The sequence below is a fragment of the Desmodus rotundus genome, chromosome 9, assembly GCF_022682495.2.
Source record: "Desmodus rotundus isolate HL8 chromosome 9, HLdesRot8A.1, whole genome shotgun sequence".
Taxonomy (NCBI): Eukaryota; Metazoa; Chordata; class Mammalia; order Chiroptera; family Phyllostomidae; genus Desmodus; species Desmodus rotundus.
Genome location: NC_071395.1, coordinates 104,048,161 through 104,064,444, shown reverse-complemented (window position 1 = coordinate 104,064,444; position 16,284 = coordinate 104,048,161). Strand labels below are relative to the sequence as shown.

Sequence of the window (16,284 nt, the reverse complement as noted above, 5' to 3'; positions counted from 1 at the left end):
GAGGGGAGTCTCAGCATCAGAGTAAGGTGACTTCAGAACCTGCTGTGCCTGCCAGCCCACTGAGTACACTATTTAGGGTTTAGATCACTGTGGACCACCACCACACCACCTTCCTTGTCTCATCAAGGGAGAAAACCATTAATTCAAATTTACAAAAAGAAAAAGGCGGGGTGGGGAGAGGAGTAAGTTCCCCACCCCCGATTTCCCTGTTATCTCGAATATCCCATTTAATCAGTTCTGTAATCCCTCCTACTCTCAGAGACTTCCTTTAGTTTCCCAGCAGCTGAGATGTGTTTTCTCTCTTCCTTCTGATTCTGATTTTTAATATAGCTGTATTGTAACGTACAGGAGCCTGAATTGAGGTTTAGGGTAAATTCCTCACGTTGCCTCCGAGGGTCTTTTCTGGCTATCCAACCAACCCCCAGAGACGGTGGTGAAGTGCTCCTTGAACTCTGGAGTAACTCTGAGGGCATTAGGGCCTTTGGCCATGGCTGCTACTTGCTTCCTAATAAACCAGAACCCTTGCGTCTAAATAAAAACTGCACTTGTATAATTTGCACGTCATTGAAAAGTTAATCTCTGAGGTAAACATATATAAAGCTTCTTCCGTTTTTCTTACAATTTTTTTTCATGTTTACCTTTCCCCCTCAATCTGCCCCTCCCCCCTCAAAATCTCACAGCCCTGCCTTCCTTTTCTCAGGAAGCTCAAGGGCTTTCAGGAGTTGGTGATCTTAAAGTCTGGGGGCTCTATACCCAGACTAAGATTCTGGTTAACATTCTGGCCACTTGGATTCTAGTCTTGGCTGGCTGCCACTACCTTACTATGAAACTGTGGGCAAGGCACTTCCCTTCCCTATACCTCAGTTTCCTGCTGTGTTGCCTGAGTGGTTGAGCTGGATGACCTCTAGGGTCCCGTTATAGCTCTAGCCATCTATAATTCTATAAGGGAGAAGACATAAGTGTCCTTCCATCAGGAAGTGAGACATTCCTGCCCTCAGCACCTTCTCTCTGGGTCAAGGCAGTAAGAAGCTCCTCTATAGATGCCTGCCTTTCTCATGCTGGCTTAACTAATGGGCAAACAAGTGATCTAGGAGGCCTTCCTTTAAATGGCAAACTCCTTCTATTACTAAGAAAGGATATTAAGACAGTGATTTAACTCCAACTCTGAACCGTGATAAAGCAGAGAGGGAGACAAGGCAGGTATAATGGGCAGAAAAGAGTATGATAAGCATGTTCCCTCACAACACACACCCTCTAAGACTGCTTAAGAGTCTGAGCACACATTTGGTTTTGCTCTGAAGAGCCCCGTATAAGTAGTGGCTGCTTCTCCAATACAACTGTGTGTGGACAGGTGTGAACACATTCAGAACATCGACATACACGTCTAATCAACACACATAAGTTCACTCCTGTTCTCTCCTTCTTTAGGCCTATCTATGCCTTGTAAGAAGCTATGGTGGGAGGACACACCACATCCCAGTCTTCTCCCTCCCTGAAGTCAGAAAGGAAGAGACAGTGAGACAGGAGCTACTTGGCTTCCTATAAATTGTTTTGTCCTTCCTCACAGCTGCAATCAGAAGCTAAGGGCTCCCGCAGGCCTTGTTCTGATCTGCTGCAGGCGATGGAGGGTTTTTGAAACGGAGAGGACTTGGCTGCGGCCCCGTTTCAGCTGCCATTGGGGCTGGCTAATGGGCTCATTCGGGAAGACCCCCGCCTGCCACACTAAAGAGTCCCCCGCCGACCCCCTCCCCAGTCCCAACCCAATTAATAAATGGGGGCTCCCACTTTATGGCTCTGGGAGTAGGAACTAGAGATACAAATGACCCCCAGGGAGGGACAGAAAAAGGCCTTCCAAGAATCAAGCCAGAGAATTGTGCATCCACAGGCACATGCTGCCACAGGCTAGTCATATCCCATTTTCAAAGCATTAAAGGGGAAGGAACTGAAACAAACAAACGAACAAAACCACTCTTTTCTTTCCCAGGTGCAGGGTGGGATAGTACTCTTCAAGTCTACAGACACATCCCAGCAATAAACACTCTTTTACCTGGTTTCCATCCTGAAAAGGACAGAGTACAGGAGATCATCTAGGTACACACCACACACACAACTATTTTCCAGGGGGACTGCACCCCCTAGACTCTGCAATACTGAATAAAGACACCTTCCATCAAACAGTTAATAAACACTTCCTACTTCTTTTTAAAAGCAAAGCAGCTACCACTTTCCAAACTCTCGGCACCATCAACAGCATAAATATGGCCTGGGGTCATCATCTTCAGGGCTGTCTTTTGTCCCTCCCCTCACACTCAAGCTATCATCAAGCCTTGCTAATTCCTACGAACCCACTTCCTTTCTTCTCATTCCAGTCTTCAATCTATTCAGGTCCTGAGGGCTTCTCACTGAACCAGAAAAATGATATCCTAGGCAAACTTTCCTGCTTCCTTCACCAACACAGCTGCGAGTCTTCAGCATCATACGCACCTCATCGTGCTCTGCTGTTACTACCTACCAAATTAACTTCTAATCCCTCATTAGGTCAACAAGGCTGCCCCTTTGACTTCATTTCCTAATATTCCTTTCCTGTACTTCCCTGGTTAGTCCATTCGTAGCCCTCCGCACAAAACACACATAAACCTTCCTCTCTCCTGTTCCATGTTCACTATCTTCATTACCTTCAAAGAATCTTTCCTGGTTAACTCCATTTTTTTCTGATTATTCCTTTACTTTGGCTCCACTATTACTAATTTTTTAAAAGATCTTATTTATTTTAGAGAGAGGGGAAGGGAGAAAGAGGGAGAAAAACATCAGTATGTGGTTGCCTCTCATGTGGGACCCACTGGCGACCTGGCCTGCAGCCCAAGCATGTGCCCTGACTGGGAATCGAACCGGCAACCCTTTGGTTCGCAGCCCACGTTCAATCCACTGAGCTACACCAGCCAGGGATACTAATTTTTTTTTTTAATAACCCGAGTTAATAAATACCAATTCCCTACTTCCCACTCAGGTATGAGACTTATCTCACCCTAGACCCAGAAGCTTCTTAAAGGTGGGACCCTCCATAATTTCACCCCAAAAGTTGCCCTGTACTCAGGACATGACTCAGCTAAAGACATTACTCCCTCCCCACTGAAGCAGCCCTCATGGTATAACTCTTGGGGTGCATCAAACAACTACAAGGAGTACAGTCTTAATACTCAGTGTCAATTTTCAAGTTGTCACCTGCCCCTACCAATGCTGAACTTGGCACCGAGTCTTTCCAAAATCACAAATTGTTTCATGACTTTAAAGTGCATTGAAAAACAACAAAAAAAGCACAAGCACCCAAAGAATGTGGTTATCTCCTTGAATCCTAGTATATAAACGCTATTTTCTTTGAAGACCCCTTAGAATGAGAAGCCCCATTTCGTTCCCTATTTCTAAGATTAATCCTATCCTCTCAGGTCATGACCTGACTTTCTAGAATGTAAATCGATCCCAGAGCCACTAGTAATATTGTTTCCTACCAGCCCTACCTCTAGCCTACTTCTGACCGGCACGTTTTTTGGAAGGTCCTTAGGAATAGAGAAGTTATTCAAGAGTCTCTTTCAACTATTTAGTGAGTACTTCCTTAAATTAACCTCACTCTCAAACCCAACTCTTCACTTCTTCTAGTTTAGCCCTGGGTGGTTAGACAGGAAAAAGTTATCTGCCACTCCCCTTTATCTCCTACATCTGCTCAGGATAGTAAGATGAATCTGTCTTTTTAACTTTTCCATCCCTTAACCTCAGGTGGTGCTTCCGAATCAAAGTAATAAAAGCAAAGCGCTTAGCAGAGTGCCTGACCCACAGCAATTTCCTGACAATGGTAGTTCCTGTTGGCTCTCCCTTCTTCCTCCCAAAACCTTAGGCTTCTTTCTGGGCCTGTTCCCACCCAACTCCAACGCGCCACTGGCTAAAAATGGCACTCAACAAATGAATGTCCTTCTGTAGTTCTAACATTCTGGTTAGTTTGCTCTCCTACAAACTGCCTTCACTGGGATCTAAAATGAAGGGGAGAGGAGTAACACTAGTTTCCAGGTTGACCTGAATTACATTAAAACCACTTGCAGGAGTTTTAAAACTCCAAAAATAAAAGTAACTTTTTAATGAGATGCATCTGTATCATTCCTTCCTTATTCCTGAACTATTCTCTTGAACTATGGAGATAGCAGTGCTAAGCAAATGTCCCTATGTAAGTTATTTGCTTAATATAATCTAGCTTCCCTAGTAAAAATGTCTTCGTAACATCCCCCAGACTAAGGGCTCTAGGCCCAACCTCCAACCACAAAGATAACACTACTGTTACAATGGTGCTTTAATATGGAGCCTCCCTGAAATGAACTGTGAACCTTTAAGGCATTATCCCTGAAATTTCACTGACCCAACCATAATTTTTTCTTCTACCTATAGTCCTGTTCTTTATAAGCAATTATACACTAAGTCTCTTTCTATGTGTCAGCCCGCAGACTGATCTAGTTCTCCCTTCTTTCCATCTCCTCACTTGCTTCCTTTTTAATGAGACCTTTGGCCCCTTAACCAAAGTGGCAAATACTGGTATAAGGCCAAACCCAGAAGTTCCTGAATTTATAAAAGGGATCAGGCTCCTCCTAAGCTTTCTGTCTTTGAATTCAGCCTCTTTTCTCCAGGACCAAAACTGCATCAACCTTGGTGGAGAGGCTGTCTGCCTACAAGAGGATCCTCACCAAGGGTAGTTCTGAGACAAAGGAGTGAGGAGGATCCTCTCCTTGAGGATCAGACAGGCTCCTTAAAGGAAGGAAAAGACAACCTCCTCCAAGACCCAGGCTTTGTTCTTCACTTAGCTGTTACATTGTAGCCTTTTTAAGTTCTCTCCATGCTGTCTCCTGGGAATGGTTTGCTTGGATAACATGTCCTTCATTTCTTTAGAACAATCAACATTATCTTCAGTTTACGACCATGATATAACAAAACATCCAAAAACCCATCTAATTCTAGGTCCTAGGGAACCTATGTCTAAGTTAATTTACGTCACGGTTATACCCTCTTATTCCAGAGAATTACACTGCGGCTGAGGGTTGTATATTGCGAAAGCTTCGCTAACAACCAATCACCTAGAGTAAGTACTGAAGACTAACTTTGTTATCAGCCTCTTTCTCTCAACCTCGGACTACTAATTTTTGAAATAGAGAATACAGAGACAATCCAGGGGCCAAAGTGTTTTTGGCACCCTGGTGATTAGTCATCACAGCATCAAGGCAGTCCTCATCTGCTTTCTCATGAAGAGATAGCAGGGCCCTCTTCTCACCAAACTTTTACTTCCCACAGACACCATCTGCAACTGAGCTCAGAAATGTCATCAGCAAAAGCAACAGCCTCAGGATGAGCAAAGAGGATGGAGTGAAGGTTGAGATTCTGTCTTTCCTAGACTAGTAGAGAGTCTCTTGTACCCCACACAATATAAATTAAAAGCTCCTTTCACAGCTCTTAGCAGTAAGAAAGCATGGTTATTTTGCTTTCTACCTCACCTTTCACCCTGTAAATTGAGGATCTGGAAGAGACCTTTGTCTTCTGAATTGCTTCTCACTACCCTTCAAAACTGCATAGCAAGAGTCACTCTAAATAGCGCTCCAGGTTAAGCAATCAATACCTCTGGCAATGCCTGAGGCATGAGAGTTAGGTAGTGAGTAGGAAGAAAGAACAACAGTAAATGAAAAGGAGGTGAACAGGTGGTGGAGAAACAGCTGTATGTGGTTAAGTGGTAGAGTACCCTAGTAATTCCTTCAGGTGTCATACTTGCCCCAAAGCCTCAACTCTGGCTTGGAGTATTCCTAAGCCTGTAAAAAAGGCTACACTGGGACAGTATAATTAACCTAAGTGTCCAGGAATGCTCACCTTGCCTCTCAGGATGAGAAAACTTAGCAGTTCCATCTCTGCCTTGAACTGGTTGAGTATTTACTCACTTGAAGAACTCCCCATTTCCACTCCACCTAGCCCTTCAGTTAACTAAGTTGTGAATACAGAAGAAGTAAATCAGTATCTAACACAGTCAAGCTATGGGGCAACTTTTAGTAACAATGGAAATCCCACTTTATCACCAAGAATATTAATTAACGTCCTTGAGGCATTAACCTTACCCTACAGTTAAGGATGCCTATCTGGGAAATGATAGTGCCTAAGAAATTAGGTACTGAACTGTATGGTTTCTAGTCAGAAAGAGCCTTGGGTGTGATAAGAGGGAAAAAAGTTGTTAGATAGGTCCTCAGCCTTTAGGCCCAAAATGGAAAAGATAGCCATTGCTGTAAAGTGGAAACAATATTCTCTAGCAGGTTGAAGATCACTCTGAGTCATGAACTTCGAATATATAGGTTGAAAACCAATTCCTTTTTTCTGGAGGTTAGCCAAGAACACAGGATTCCAGGAATACAAACAATCTTGAGCTCTCCATTCACCTGGATAAACATGTGACAGCTCACAGGCAAGGGAACCGGACACTTAAACTTTGGGGTCTCAAAAACAAGTGGGCAACCCTTGTCACCACCAGTTTTTGAAAATTCAACTTCTTCCTAATCTCCTTGTTCCAGTGTACCCCTTAACTTTGTATAATTGCTCAACCCATTCATAACATCCTGATATCTATCTCCTCTCTTCCTTTCTGCCTCCAGATGAGTTTTATCTCCTTTGCCTACTTACATCATAACTAGCAGGAGTGCAGACCATACTACAAAAAAAAAATTAGCTCTCAGTGTGTTAAACCATGAAAGAGAAGGGAAAGCAATTATCTCCTCAGGTGGAGATAGTAAATATTTTGGATAATAGGAATTTTAGCCTTTTAAACAACTTTGACTCACTTCCTGGATTGGCAATGTATCAGGAAGTCTCAACACAGCTATAACACAATCCCCATGCTGACCTTACTCATAGTAACACAGGAACTGGTCAGAGGTAGAGGTGGTGGTGGTGGTGGTGGTGGTGGTGGTGGTGGTGGTAGTGGTGGTGTTGCTGGTTCTCACTTAAGAGACTATTCTTTGGTCTAAACACCTTCTTACCAACTTCCCTTGATGACAGGTGAGCTCAAACCCACTTACCTCTCCTTTCAGGAGGAGTCAGGGTACATGAAGCTCAACTCTGTTGATGGCCTGGGACTGTCATTATTTGTGAAACTGTCATCTACTTTAAAAAAAATCACATTTTATGGTTTCCCCCAACTTTTTAAATTCTCTCATTCCTAGTCTAGTGTTTTGAAGCACCTCTTCAAATCCTGAGAACTTTTTTTTGGTAGTTTATGAATCTACAGCGATTCTGAACAAAGAACCCCTAAGATAAAATGGAGGGGAAAAAAAATGCCTCTTATACCTAATTGGATTTGCTGAGGGTACAGATTAAGAAGTAAATGCAATGGAGCAAAACTGGTATAGTAACAGGAAATATTTAATTTTCCAATCTCCACTTTCCATTTTTATAAACTGAAAAAAAAAGTAATATATTACAAAATATCTGTACATAGACAAGGTACACCTGATTGGCGGGGGGGGGGGGGGGGGGGGCAAAAACAAGAGAGAGGAATAGTGTCAGGAACCTAAATCAGGGAGAATGTGGTGGCAACTGACACTTTTCTGATGTGGCCTTCTCTCTCAAAGCCTACTAGTAACCATTTTAGTACTGTAACTGTATATGCATATTGTATATATATGTATATATATATACACACACGTGTTTGGGTGATGTCTATGGCATAAGCTAACAGAAGTCCTACTTACAAATTTGTGCTAACTGCCCTGCTTTTAGACATACAGATCTGATGTCATTTTCAAATCCTTATCATGCCTATGGACAGTTGAAGAAAAAAACTAAGAAAACTGGGTCAAGAAAAATTGTTTTCAAAACCACAAAAATAACCACGGTCAAACCAGTTTTGCCTCTCATTCACGAACTGAATCAGATTTCTCATCTGTTCAAAATAATGTATTTAATGGACTTAATATCTCTGAGGGTACAATACTTAAAACCACTTTCAAATATAATTATTTGAATTTGTAGTTTTCTAATATTCAAGCTGAAATTCTGCCAAACCTTTACTTCCATCACGTTCATAGTAACAGAGCTGAAAAATTAACAAATACCTTTTCTTCCTCCACACAGATTCCAGGATATTTAAGTGTTTCTTTTTTCCTCTGCTTTTAGAAACAGTCAAAATTACCAAACATTTTTTTCTTTGTCATTTTAAGGTTAGACTCCCAAAATGGGGGCTGGGGATGAGATGGAATCATGCACGCACATACACACGCACGCATACACTCACCCCCTTCCCTAGTAGCAGGGATGGGTGAATGGAGCCTTAAGGATATTATTTAGAATATTTGGCGTAATTAAAAATAAGAGGTGGGAAAGGAAAAACATTACTGATGACTGATGATAACCAAAATGTAATTAAAATATATAGAAATTTTTATTCATATTTGATGGGAAACCAATTTTTTTCCACTGGATACTTTTGAGTTCTTTAATCAAAAATGGGAGTGGGGCCCAATGCCTCAAATTCAAATATTCTAAAACACAAAGGGCCATGTCTGAAGACTAAGAAGTCAACAGACAAAAGGTTTGGATAAACTTTAATGCAATTTACCAATACCAAGGTCAGTGAGCCTGGCAAAGCTAATTGGACACACTGGTATAAAAAGTCGTCAATGCCAAAATGGCTGGAAGGTTCTTTCTAATCAATGTTTGGCCTGAGGGCAAGGCCAGACCAAAACCCAGAGAATGATAAAGAAAAACACACACCATAATCTACCAATTTCAGTGACAGGGAAAAATAGTCTTCATGTAAGTATCTGAAGAGGGTTCTTCTTTCATTTCTCTAAAGTTTTTTTATTAGTGCATCTTTCTCTTACAAGTAGTTTTTAATTTTTTAATATAAGAATTTGGCATTAAAACATGAAACTTCACTTTAGTTCTGAAAACTATTCTTCAAGATGCCGAAGCACATTTGCCTTTTCTTTGTAAAAAAGGGAGCTAAGCTATGTTTCACAAATGTCTAAGTCTGTGCAGATAATTTATATGAATGTGCATGTTTTAAAACACATTATACGCTGGTACTCACAGAGAAATGGAAGCCAGAATGAGAAGCCTCCCAAGTTATCCCACCCTGAAGCCTGTCCCTTTTCCATTTCCTGTTTATAATAAAGAAAAACTCTTGCCATGAAATCATAATTTAACCCCCTTTACCAAAACCAAAACCAAAACCCTCCAGAGGAAAATCCTAAAAGAAATGGCAGGACATACATGCTGAGATGTGTATATGTCAATACTGTTCCTTCTCACGGTCTGCTCTTTTAAAATTATTTTTTAAGGTCTCGGGTATTGATATATCTTCAGAAAAATACCCACCCTAAACTAAGTTACACTTCCATGTATTTCCAGGATTTTTTTCATTCTGACAATATTACAATGCTGTTTCAAAAGGGGTTTTCTTATTTTGACATAAAAATATATGTGTAAACAGTATGCTAACTGCTCTTATTAGCCCTCTAAGTATGAAGACAAAATCTCTAACCCCAGCTCAGCAGCAATGGCCTAGGCTGTCTGCATTTATAAATCAACTTCACCATCAGAGCATGGTTTAAAAAAAAAAAAAAAAAAATCAGAATTGAAGAGTTACAGAGAACAATATAGGAGTTTGAATTTCCTTTCCTTTATTTCAAAAAAGGTAAAGATTATCCCAGGTTCTTGGGCATCTCAACAATTATTTTTTTCCAAACAAATGTCTCAAAAAGAGACAGAAAAAGACAAACTCTATAGTTGGGGTAAAAAAGGGAAAAGACGGGGTAAAGTCTACCTACTTGCCCAAGAACGCCACTTTCTACAGCCTGCTTCATAAGCAGGGAGTGAGGGCATGTCTTTTGCCAAAGCAGAACAAACTTTAAGGATGAGTAATTTATTTGGAAAAAAGGAATGTTTAAGATGCTCGATGGGGAAAAAAGAATTTACTTGAAAGCAAAAATTTGAGGTGGTAGAGAGGAAGGAAACATTTATTTAAATCAACCAATCACTTTTTTCCCTTACAGCAAAAGCCTAAGAGCAGCTCAAATTTTGTGAACACTATTCTCTTTAAAATACAAAACAAAAAACTAAATTGAAAAGAAAAAAACTATTAAAAAAAAACCCAAACTTTAAAAACCTAAAGAGAGTCTCTCCTGAGCCATCTCAAAACTGAAACTGTTTTCTTTTTCTTCTGCTCAAGAAGTGTAGGCAATGAACTAATAAAGCATTTACTTGTCAATTTAATGGCCCTCTCCGTATTCTCTACTTGTATCTACTAGGTAGAGTCGAAGTGAATGTCTGGCTATAACCCATCCCGGGGAACTGGTGCCAACATCATTATTTTGGAAGTCGCCTGCTTAGTAGCAAGTGAGCAAGGAATACAATGGATAGCTTTGAAGTAGCCAAATGCAGATGATTACCTCACTCTGGCAAATGATTTCATTAAAGGTTCAGAGGACTGGATGGAAGATGGACAGGGAAGGAATCTTTCAGGACACTGAAGTCTCTGGGTTAGTAAGGAACTCCTCTCCCTCTTCCCCCTCTTGGCGGGACTCTTGTAGGACCCCGATAGAGTTTTCCATAAGCAGAAGACTGAGCTGGGGCCCCCCAGTTAAGGACTGCTCCTGAGCTGCTGGCTCCACTGGTTCCTGGCCCCAGCTCCCCATAGTTTTGCAATTTGGTCTCTGCATGTGCCACAGAGTTGCTGCTTCCCTCAGCCTTCAGGAATGGTTGCCCGACCACTGAGTGTATTGCTAAGGGGACCCTGGCAAAACGGAGATCCTGGTCCCCTGGAAACTGCACTGACCCTGTACCCTGGTAACTGCTGGACTCCCCAAGGTGGCTCACAGAGCCTGAGAAGGTCCTGTTCTTCACCAGGGTCTGGGCCAAGGATTCTGTCACAGCTGGACCAGAGTTGCGTTCATCAGTGTCAGTGGCACTGAACCCTGTTTCAGGCCCATCAGTGTTTCCATAAGTCCTGTTGGGATGGGGTCGGGTGGAGTATTCCATTGGTCTCATGGCCTGGTGCTCATGTGGCAGGTGGCCAGAAGGCTCTGCTTCAGGCTGGGATAAAAGTTGCAGCAAGGCGGCTGTCACGGCTGGGTTCAACTCCTGGGGGGCGCTGGAAAGATCGCCTTCAACCAGAGGGGGTGGAGGTGGCGGCGGTGGAGGTCCAGGGGGCTCAGGGGGCCTCTTCTCTGGTGGAAGAATGTGAGGAGGACATGCTGTGGAAGGGTTACTTCTTTTAAACACCATCTTAAAAATCACATGTGATTATAAACACAAACACACACACACACATACATACTGCCCAACATAAACATATCAATACAAGTAACCAAATATATATATAGAATAAAATCTTGGGATCAGGAAATGTCAATTTATAAATAAAATAAAGTGATTAATAGCAAAACAGTTGTATTCTGGATCTAACAGCTGGTGTAAAAAGATCACATGTTTCAAATATTGTTCTGATTTTTGTCTGAGATTTCCTCCATTTCCTTCCTTAAGGGACTGTTCTAATATGTAGGCTGTTGGCAGCCTCCTGCCCCTTTTTGCTGTTGAATCAAAACATTAATGAAAGTAAAGGAGAAAGAAAGAAGATGAGAGGGAACAATACACATGCTACAGTCACATTTCTGGGACATAATCTTGCTGTACAATAGGAGACCTTGCATGGACTCGACTAATACATTTTACAGAATGTTTAATAATATAAGGTTAACACCTGAAATAGAACTTAGAGAACATACAGGAGAGATGAAATAAAGTAAAAAAAAAAAACAAACAAAAAAACCCCTTTCATTACCATCATGTACACTTGCTTCTCCAAAGTTCAGTCCCTCTCCCCATAACCACATTCTAAAGAAAGGAATGTTAATCACCACTGTCATTCAGCTTCCTATGTTACAGTAATTATAAAGACCAAAGTAATTGTCTATAATTTTCTATTTTGTTTCCCAATTTCCTGCATTTTTTCCATGCTATGACAAAAATTACTGTTAAGATCTATTTATCTTGGAGACAGTGATAAGAACCGAATATTCAGAAATGTATTAAACTAATACTACACTCTGTCTTTCCAAAGATCTTGGTCTTTTTCAAACCACTCCCCAGACTTTCCCCCCCAGCTGCTGGCTTACTTTGCCCAAGCATGCCAATCATTGTCTGAAAATGAACTCCTGCCAAGACAGCAGAGTAGAGATGTAAAATGGCATGAGTCTGAGAACATATAAAACCAAGCTGAGTCAAAACAGTGCATTTAAGAGTTGGAAGTCACCCCGCTGAAGAAAATGCTTAATGTTTTGGGATATCTTCCAAATGATGGATTTTTCTTTTCCTTATTAAAGCATATTTTGAAATGTCCACATAGTCAATTCTTTTTATCTGAGCTAGTACTCGAACAAGCAAAAAGCATTTTTTAGTTATTTTAGATATTTTGGTAGCATATTTACCACAATTATATTTTGCAAATATAATCAATAAAGTAAGTATGTAGTTTCTTAGTGTGCAGACGAAAGCACTATGAAAACACCACAAAATTGTCAGCGTATGCGGTGGAAGGATGAGGTCAGATGCTATATGTAATATATAAGTAGGACAACCAACAATCCCAATTTACCCAGGACTGCTGACAGGATTCCCAAATTGCCAACTCTCACTTTTAAAACCAGGACTGTACAGGATTAAGTTGGTTACCCTATAAATAGTGCCTGCTCAAGTAACTTGTTGACAGACTTGCTGGTTGACTAGGTGGTAGGAAAAGAATGAATTTAAGGACAAAAAATTAACTATGGAAAACTCATAACCTGAAAAGTAGGCATCCTGGAAAAGGAAAGCTAACTGGACTAAAAACAGCTGTAGCTTTCAGAACTTTTTAATGTCAATGCTACATATCTCACTACATAAAAACATCACAGGACCAGTTATTTTTAAAAGTATGTTTTGGACAATACATGAAACGGAACACCAGACTGCTGTTGTTTTTAACACTGAGGGCAGACAACTTTAAAAATGCCCAACTGCAAAAGTTGTCGAAACTAAACTTACACTTTTCCAGGTATACTACTTTTCACATTTAAACTCTGTCTTTTATGTCACCAGCCTAGTTGTTTCAACAGAACTAATTCTTGAGCTCAATTTCACATTTATGAGAGGATGAAAACTATTTCAAAGTAGCAAAAGCAGATGGATTGTAAAAACTATTAAAGGTTAATAAAACTTCTTAAAGGAATTAAAAATAAAGATCACATTAAAAAATCATACTAAGATTTAAAGTGTTAACATTATTACCAATCCTTAACAGTCTGTACTAATGGAGGGCGATATTAATGAAATGTACAAATAACTTAAAAACTTTATTTGACTCATCAGATTTCAACCATAACCTTTCCCAAACAAGTACAGAGAAGCTAAACAGTAGCCAAAGTGGTAAGATTTTCACCTTCTCTGGTTTAGTCAGTCTGCCCTCTGGTGGAAGAGCTAATGAACAGTAAAATGGCCTTAAGAGAGGCAGCAGGGGAGACACACGAGACATAGGAACCATCCCCTGGTTAATCCAGGGGTGAGTGGAATAATCAGAAGTGGCATTCTTACTCTCCTCTGAAAAGTAAACCCAACAATTTTTGGCTATAAGCCAGGCCTTAATTTTAGTTCAATTTTAACATTTGGCTGATAGCTTGTTGGCTCAATTATTAAGTGAATTTCTTTCAATCACTGTATTATTTAATTTGAACCACTTCTTTCAGGTATTTTGATTATAGCTAAAATTTTTTTTGAGGGAGATGGGAGGTGGGCATGAGATGATACAAAGGCTTGCTTAAATCCTAGATTAGCTTTCTCTTATTCCATGTTTTGGAGTCTCTTAAAAAAACAACTGGAATCAGACGACAGGATAGCAAAGTGAATTAAGAAATACAATTAAAAAGGTATACAAGTTCTAAGTTCTGGCTCCGTCAATAATATGGTTCCAGCGGTGGGACCATAGGTAGGCTAATTTAAATTCCCTGGATTGCAGTTTTCCTATCTGTAAAGTACAGGGGTTAATTTCATTTATGTTATCTTCCAGTTTTAAAGAGCTTTACATACGAAAAATAGCTTATATTTTGACCCTATGCCAGTGGAAATAAGGCATATACTTTCTGCAACATCCCATATAAAATGTGAATGCAGAACCCTGAAGTTGAAGGTTAGTGAATCTCTTCAACCCTTGTACTTCTTCTCATTCCCCAATTCATGAGGTCTTCACGGACAGTGAAAATTTCCAAGAAGTTGAAAACACTTTTTAGATAAGATTTTGCAAACAGACTGTGAATCAGAATTGATTAGAATAAACTTCTTTTCCTTCTAATAAATTGTATGCTGTGGTCATGTAAGATCAAGGTATAACATATTTCTTTTCAGTTTTCCTTTATATAATGCTCATTTTCTAATCTAAAATACACTCAATTGTCTTTTTCAGGAACACAGCTTTTAAAGGAATCATTTTTGTATGCTATTAGTTTTTGAAAAGGAAATGTATGGTGTTAATTATTTACTTAGAAATATTCCCAGATTAGTTTTCAGGAGATTAACAATGATATTTTATTAGAGTTTTCTTGAATGTACCTTTCAGACAAGACTCTGGTATCCAGCATCCACTACACTAGAGTAACATTTACTATCTGCACAATCTGATGATGGTTTGTTTGGAAGGCAGATTCTCAAGTGCGAGTATTAGTTGGCCACTATACACACAGTGGTTCAAATGCATCACTAGCTATGGATGTGGTTTCTGTGGGTTAGAACACAGGGGATTTACTTACCTACCTCCTAGGAAATGGAAAAACAATCAGTATATGAAAGGTGCTTTGAGAAGCTTTGAGACTTAAATAAAAGAAGCCGGGTAAGAAATGCATCACTTGTTGGTATGTTCTCCTGTAGACTAGGTTACAGAAAAACTGAAACTGAGGCCATTGATGTGAAAAAGAAAATATTAAAGAGACTTTTTAAGAGGATCAACAGCACCTGAGCTCAATGAGATTCATGACCGGTCTGTTTACCTGCTGCCTCCTCCTGTGGCATTGTGGGAGTTCTTCGGGGCCCCTGTGGCCCACTGTTCTTGTCACTGTTGTTTTCCTCCAGGTTGCCTGCTGGCTCCTGGGTTTTCATCAGCTGACTCAAGAGAACTGCCAACATATTCTGCATGTCAGCTGGTGTGCTTGAAGCTTCAGGGGTCTTCTGTTCTGCTAAAGTCTGGACCACTGGAGCAGGGGGTGCCTCCTTCAAAGACTCCTCTGGGGCTATGGGCTCTGAGTCCTGCTGCTGGGAAGTGGCTTCCGTTAGGGCATTGAGAGATTGGTTCAGGGCCTCCAGCTGCTGCTGTATCTCGGGGTTGGAGTGGATATTAAGCAGCTGCGCCATTTGAGGGATGCTTAGGTCAGTTTGGCTCTGCAGCAGGTTCAATAACACTGCCAGTTCACTTTGATTCAATTGTTGTGTGATGTCACCGAGGCCTGTGGGGAGAGTGAAGCCAATATAAGAGGATGAGGCAGGGCAAAGAATCTTTGCTTTCTTCAGCTGACAACAGCACCTTATAACATCCAGTGAATGACATTTCATCTTGAATGTCATTTTTCATGCCTCAAATCATCAAGACACATTTTGTTATTCTTTATATTACTGCTTAAAAATACACGGACTACCTCAAACATCTCTGTATTGTAAGTAAAAGTTATTTTATTTTACCCTTATTTTTCAAGGTCAGTGATTTCTACCCTTACTGTACATCAGAATTACTAGGCTTCAGGCCTCATCTCTAGAGATCTGGCAATTGTTTAGGGGTGTTTATTTTTAAAGCTTTCTGGATGATTCTAACGTGCAGCCAGCATTGAAAACCAGTGTTGTAGGTGGACAGGGAAGGGAAAGTCAGCCGAGGAAAAAATATCTGTAGTTTAGAAAAACTGGTGGTACCACAGAACTACTTTGTTATGAAAGTTCATTATTATACACTTTTGGATATATTTAGATCAGATGACAGTCTACAGAACTAACTACATTTAGCAATTACGATTTAACATGATTGGATTCTAAGAAGGTCTTATCAAATCTAACATATACAGGGCTTCAAATTATGTGTGTTAGAGCTCCATGGATGAACTAATCTTACGTTGAATTTGGCTTACCTAATTTACTGACTTACGCCACACCTCTAACGAAGTATTCCTTATTTCAGGAATGGAAAATAACCTATTGTAGGCTTTCTGG

The 16,284-nt window shown here is 40.5% G+C and overlaps 1 protein-coding gene across 9 annotated transcripts in view; it reads right to left on the bottom strand.

Moving 5' to 3' along the window:
• Window positions 1–16,284, bottom strand: part of CDK12 (cyclin dependent kinase 12) — a 71,807-nt gene that overhangs the window by 19,177 nt on the left and 36,346 nt on the right. For 4 of the 9 annotated variants that reach the window (XM_045182178.3, XM_045182177.3, XM_045182180.3 and 1 more), the window contains 2 exons: window positions 15,081–15,533; window positions 10,458–11,261 (listed from right to left, as the gene is read on the bottom strand). In XM_045182178.3, coding sequence (XP_045038113.2) covers window positions 10,549–11,261; window positions 15,081–15,533 — 1,166 coding nt within the window. In that variant the 3' untranslated portion in view covers window positions 10,458–10,548. The other 5 variants (XM_024572910.4, XM_024572912.4, XM_045182181.3 and 2 more) reach the window with 4 other exon arrangements.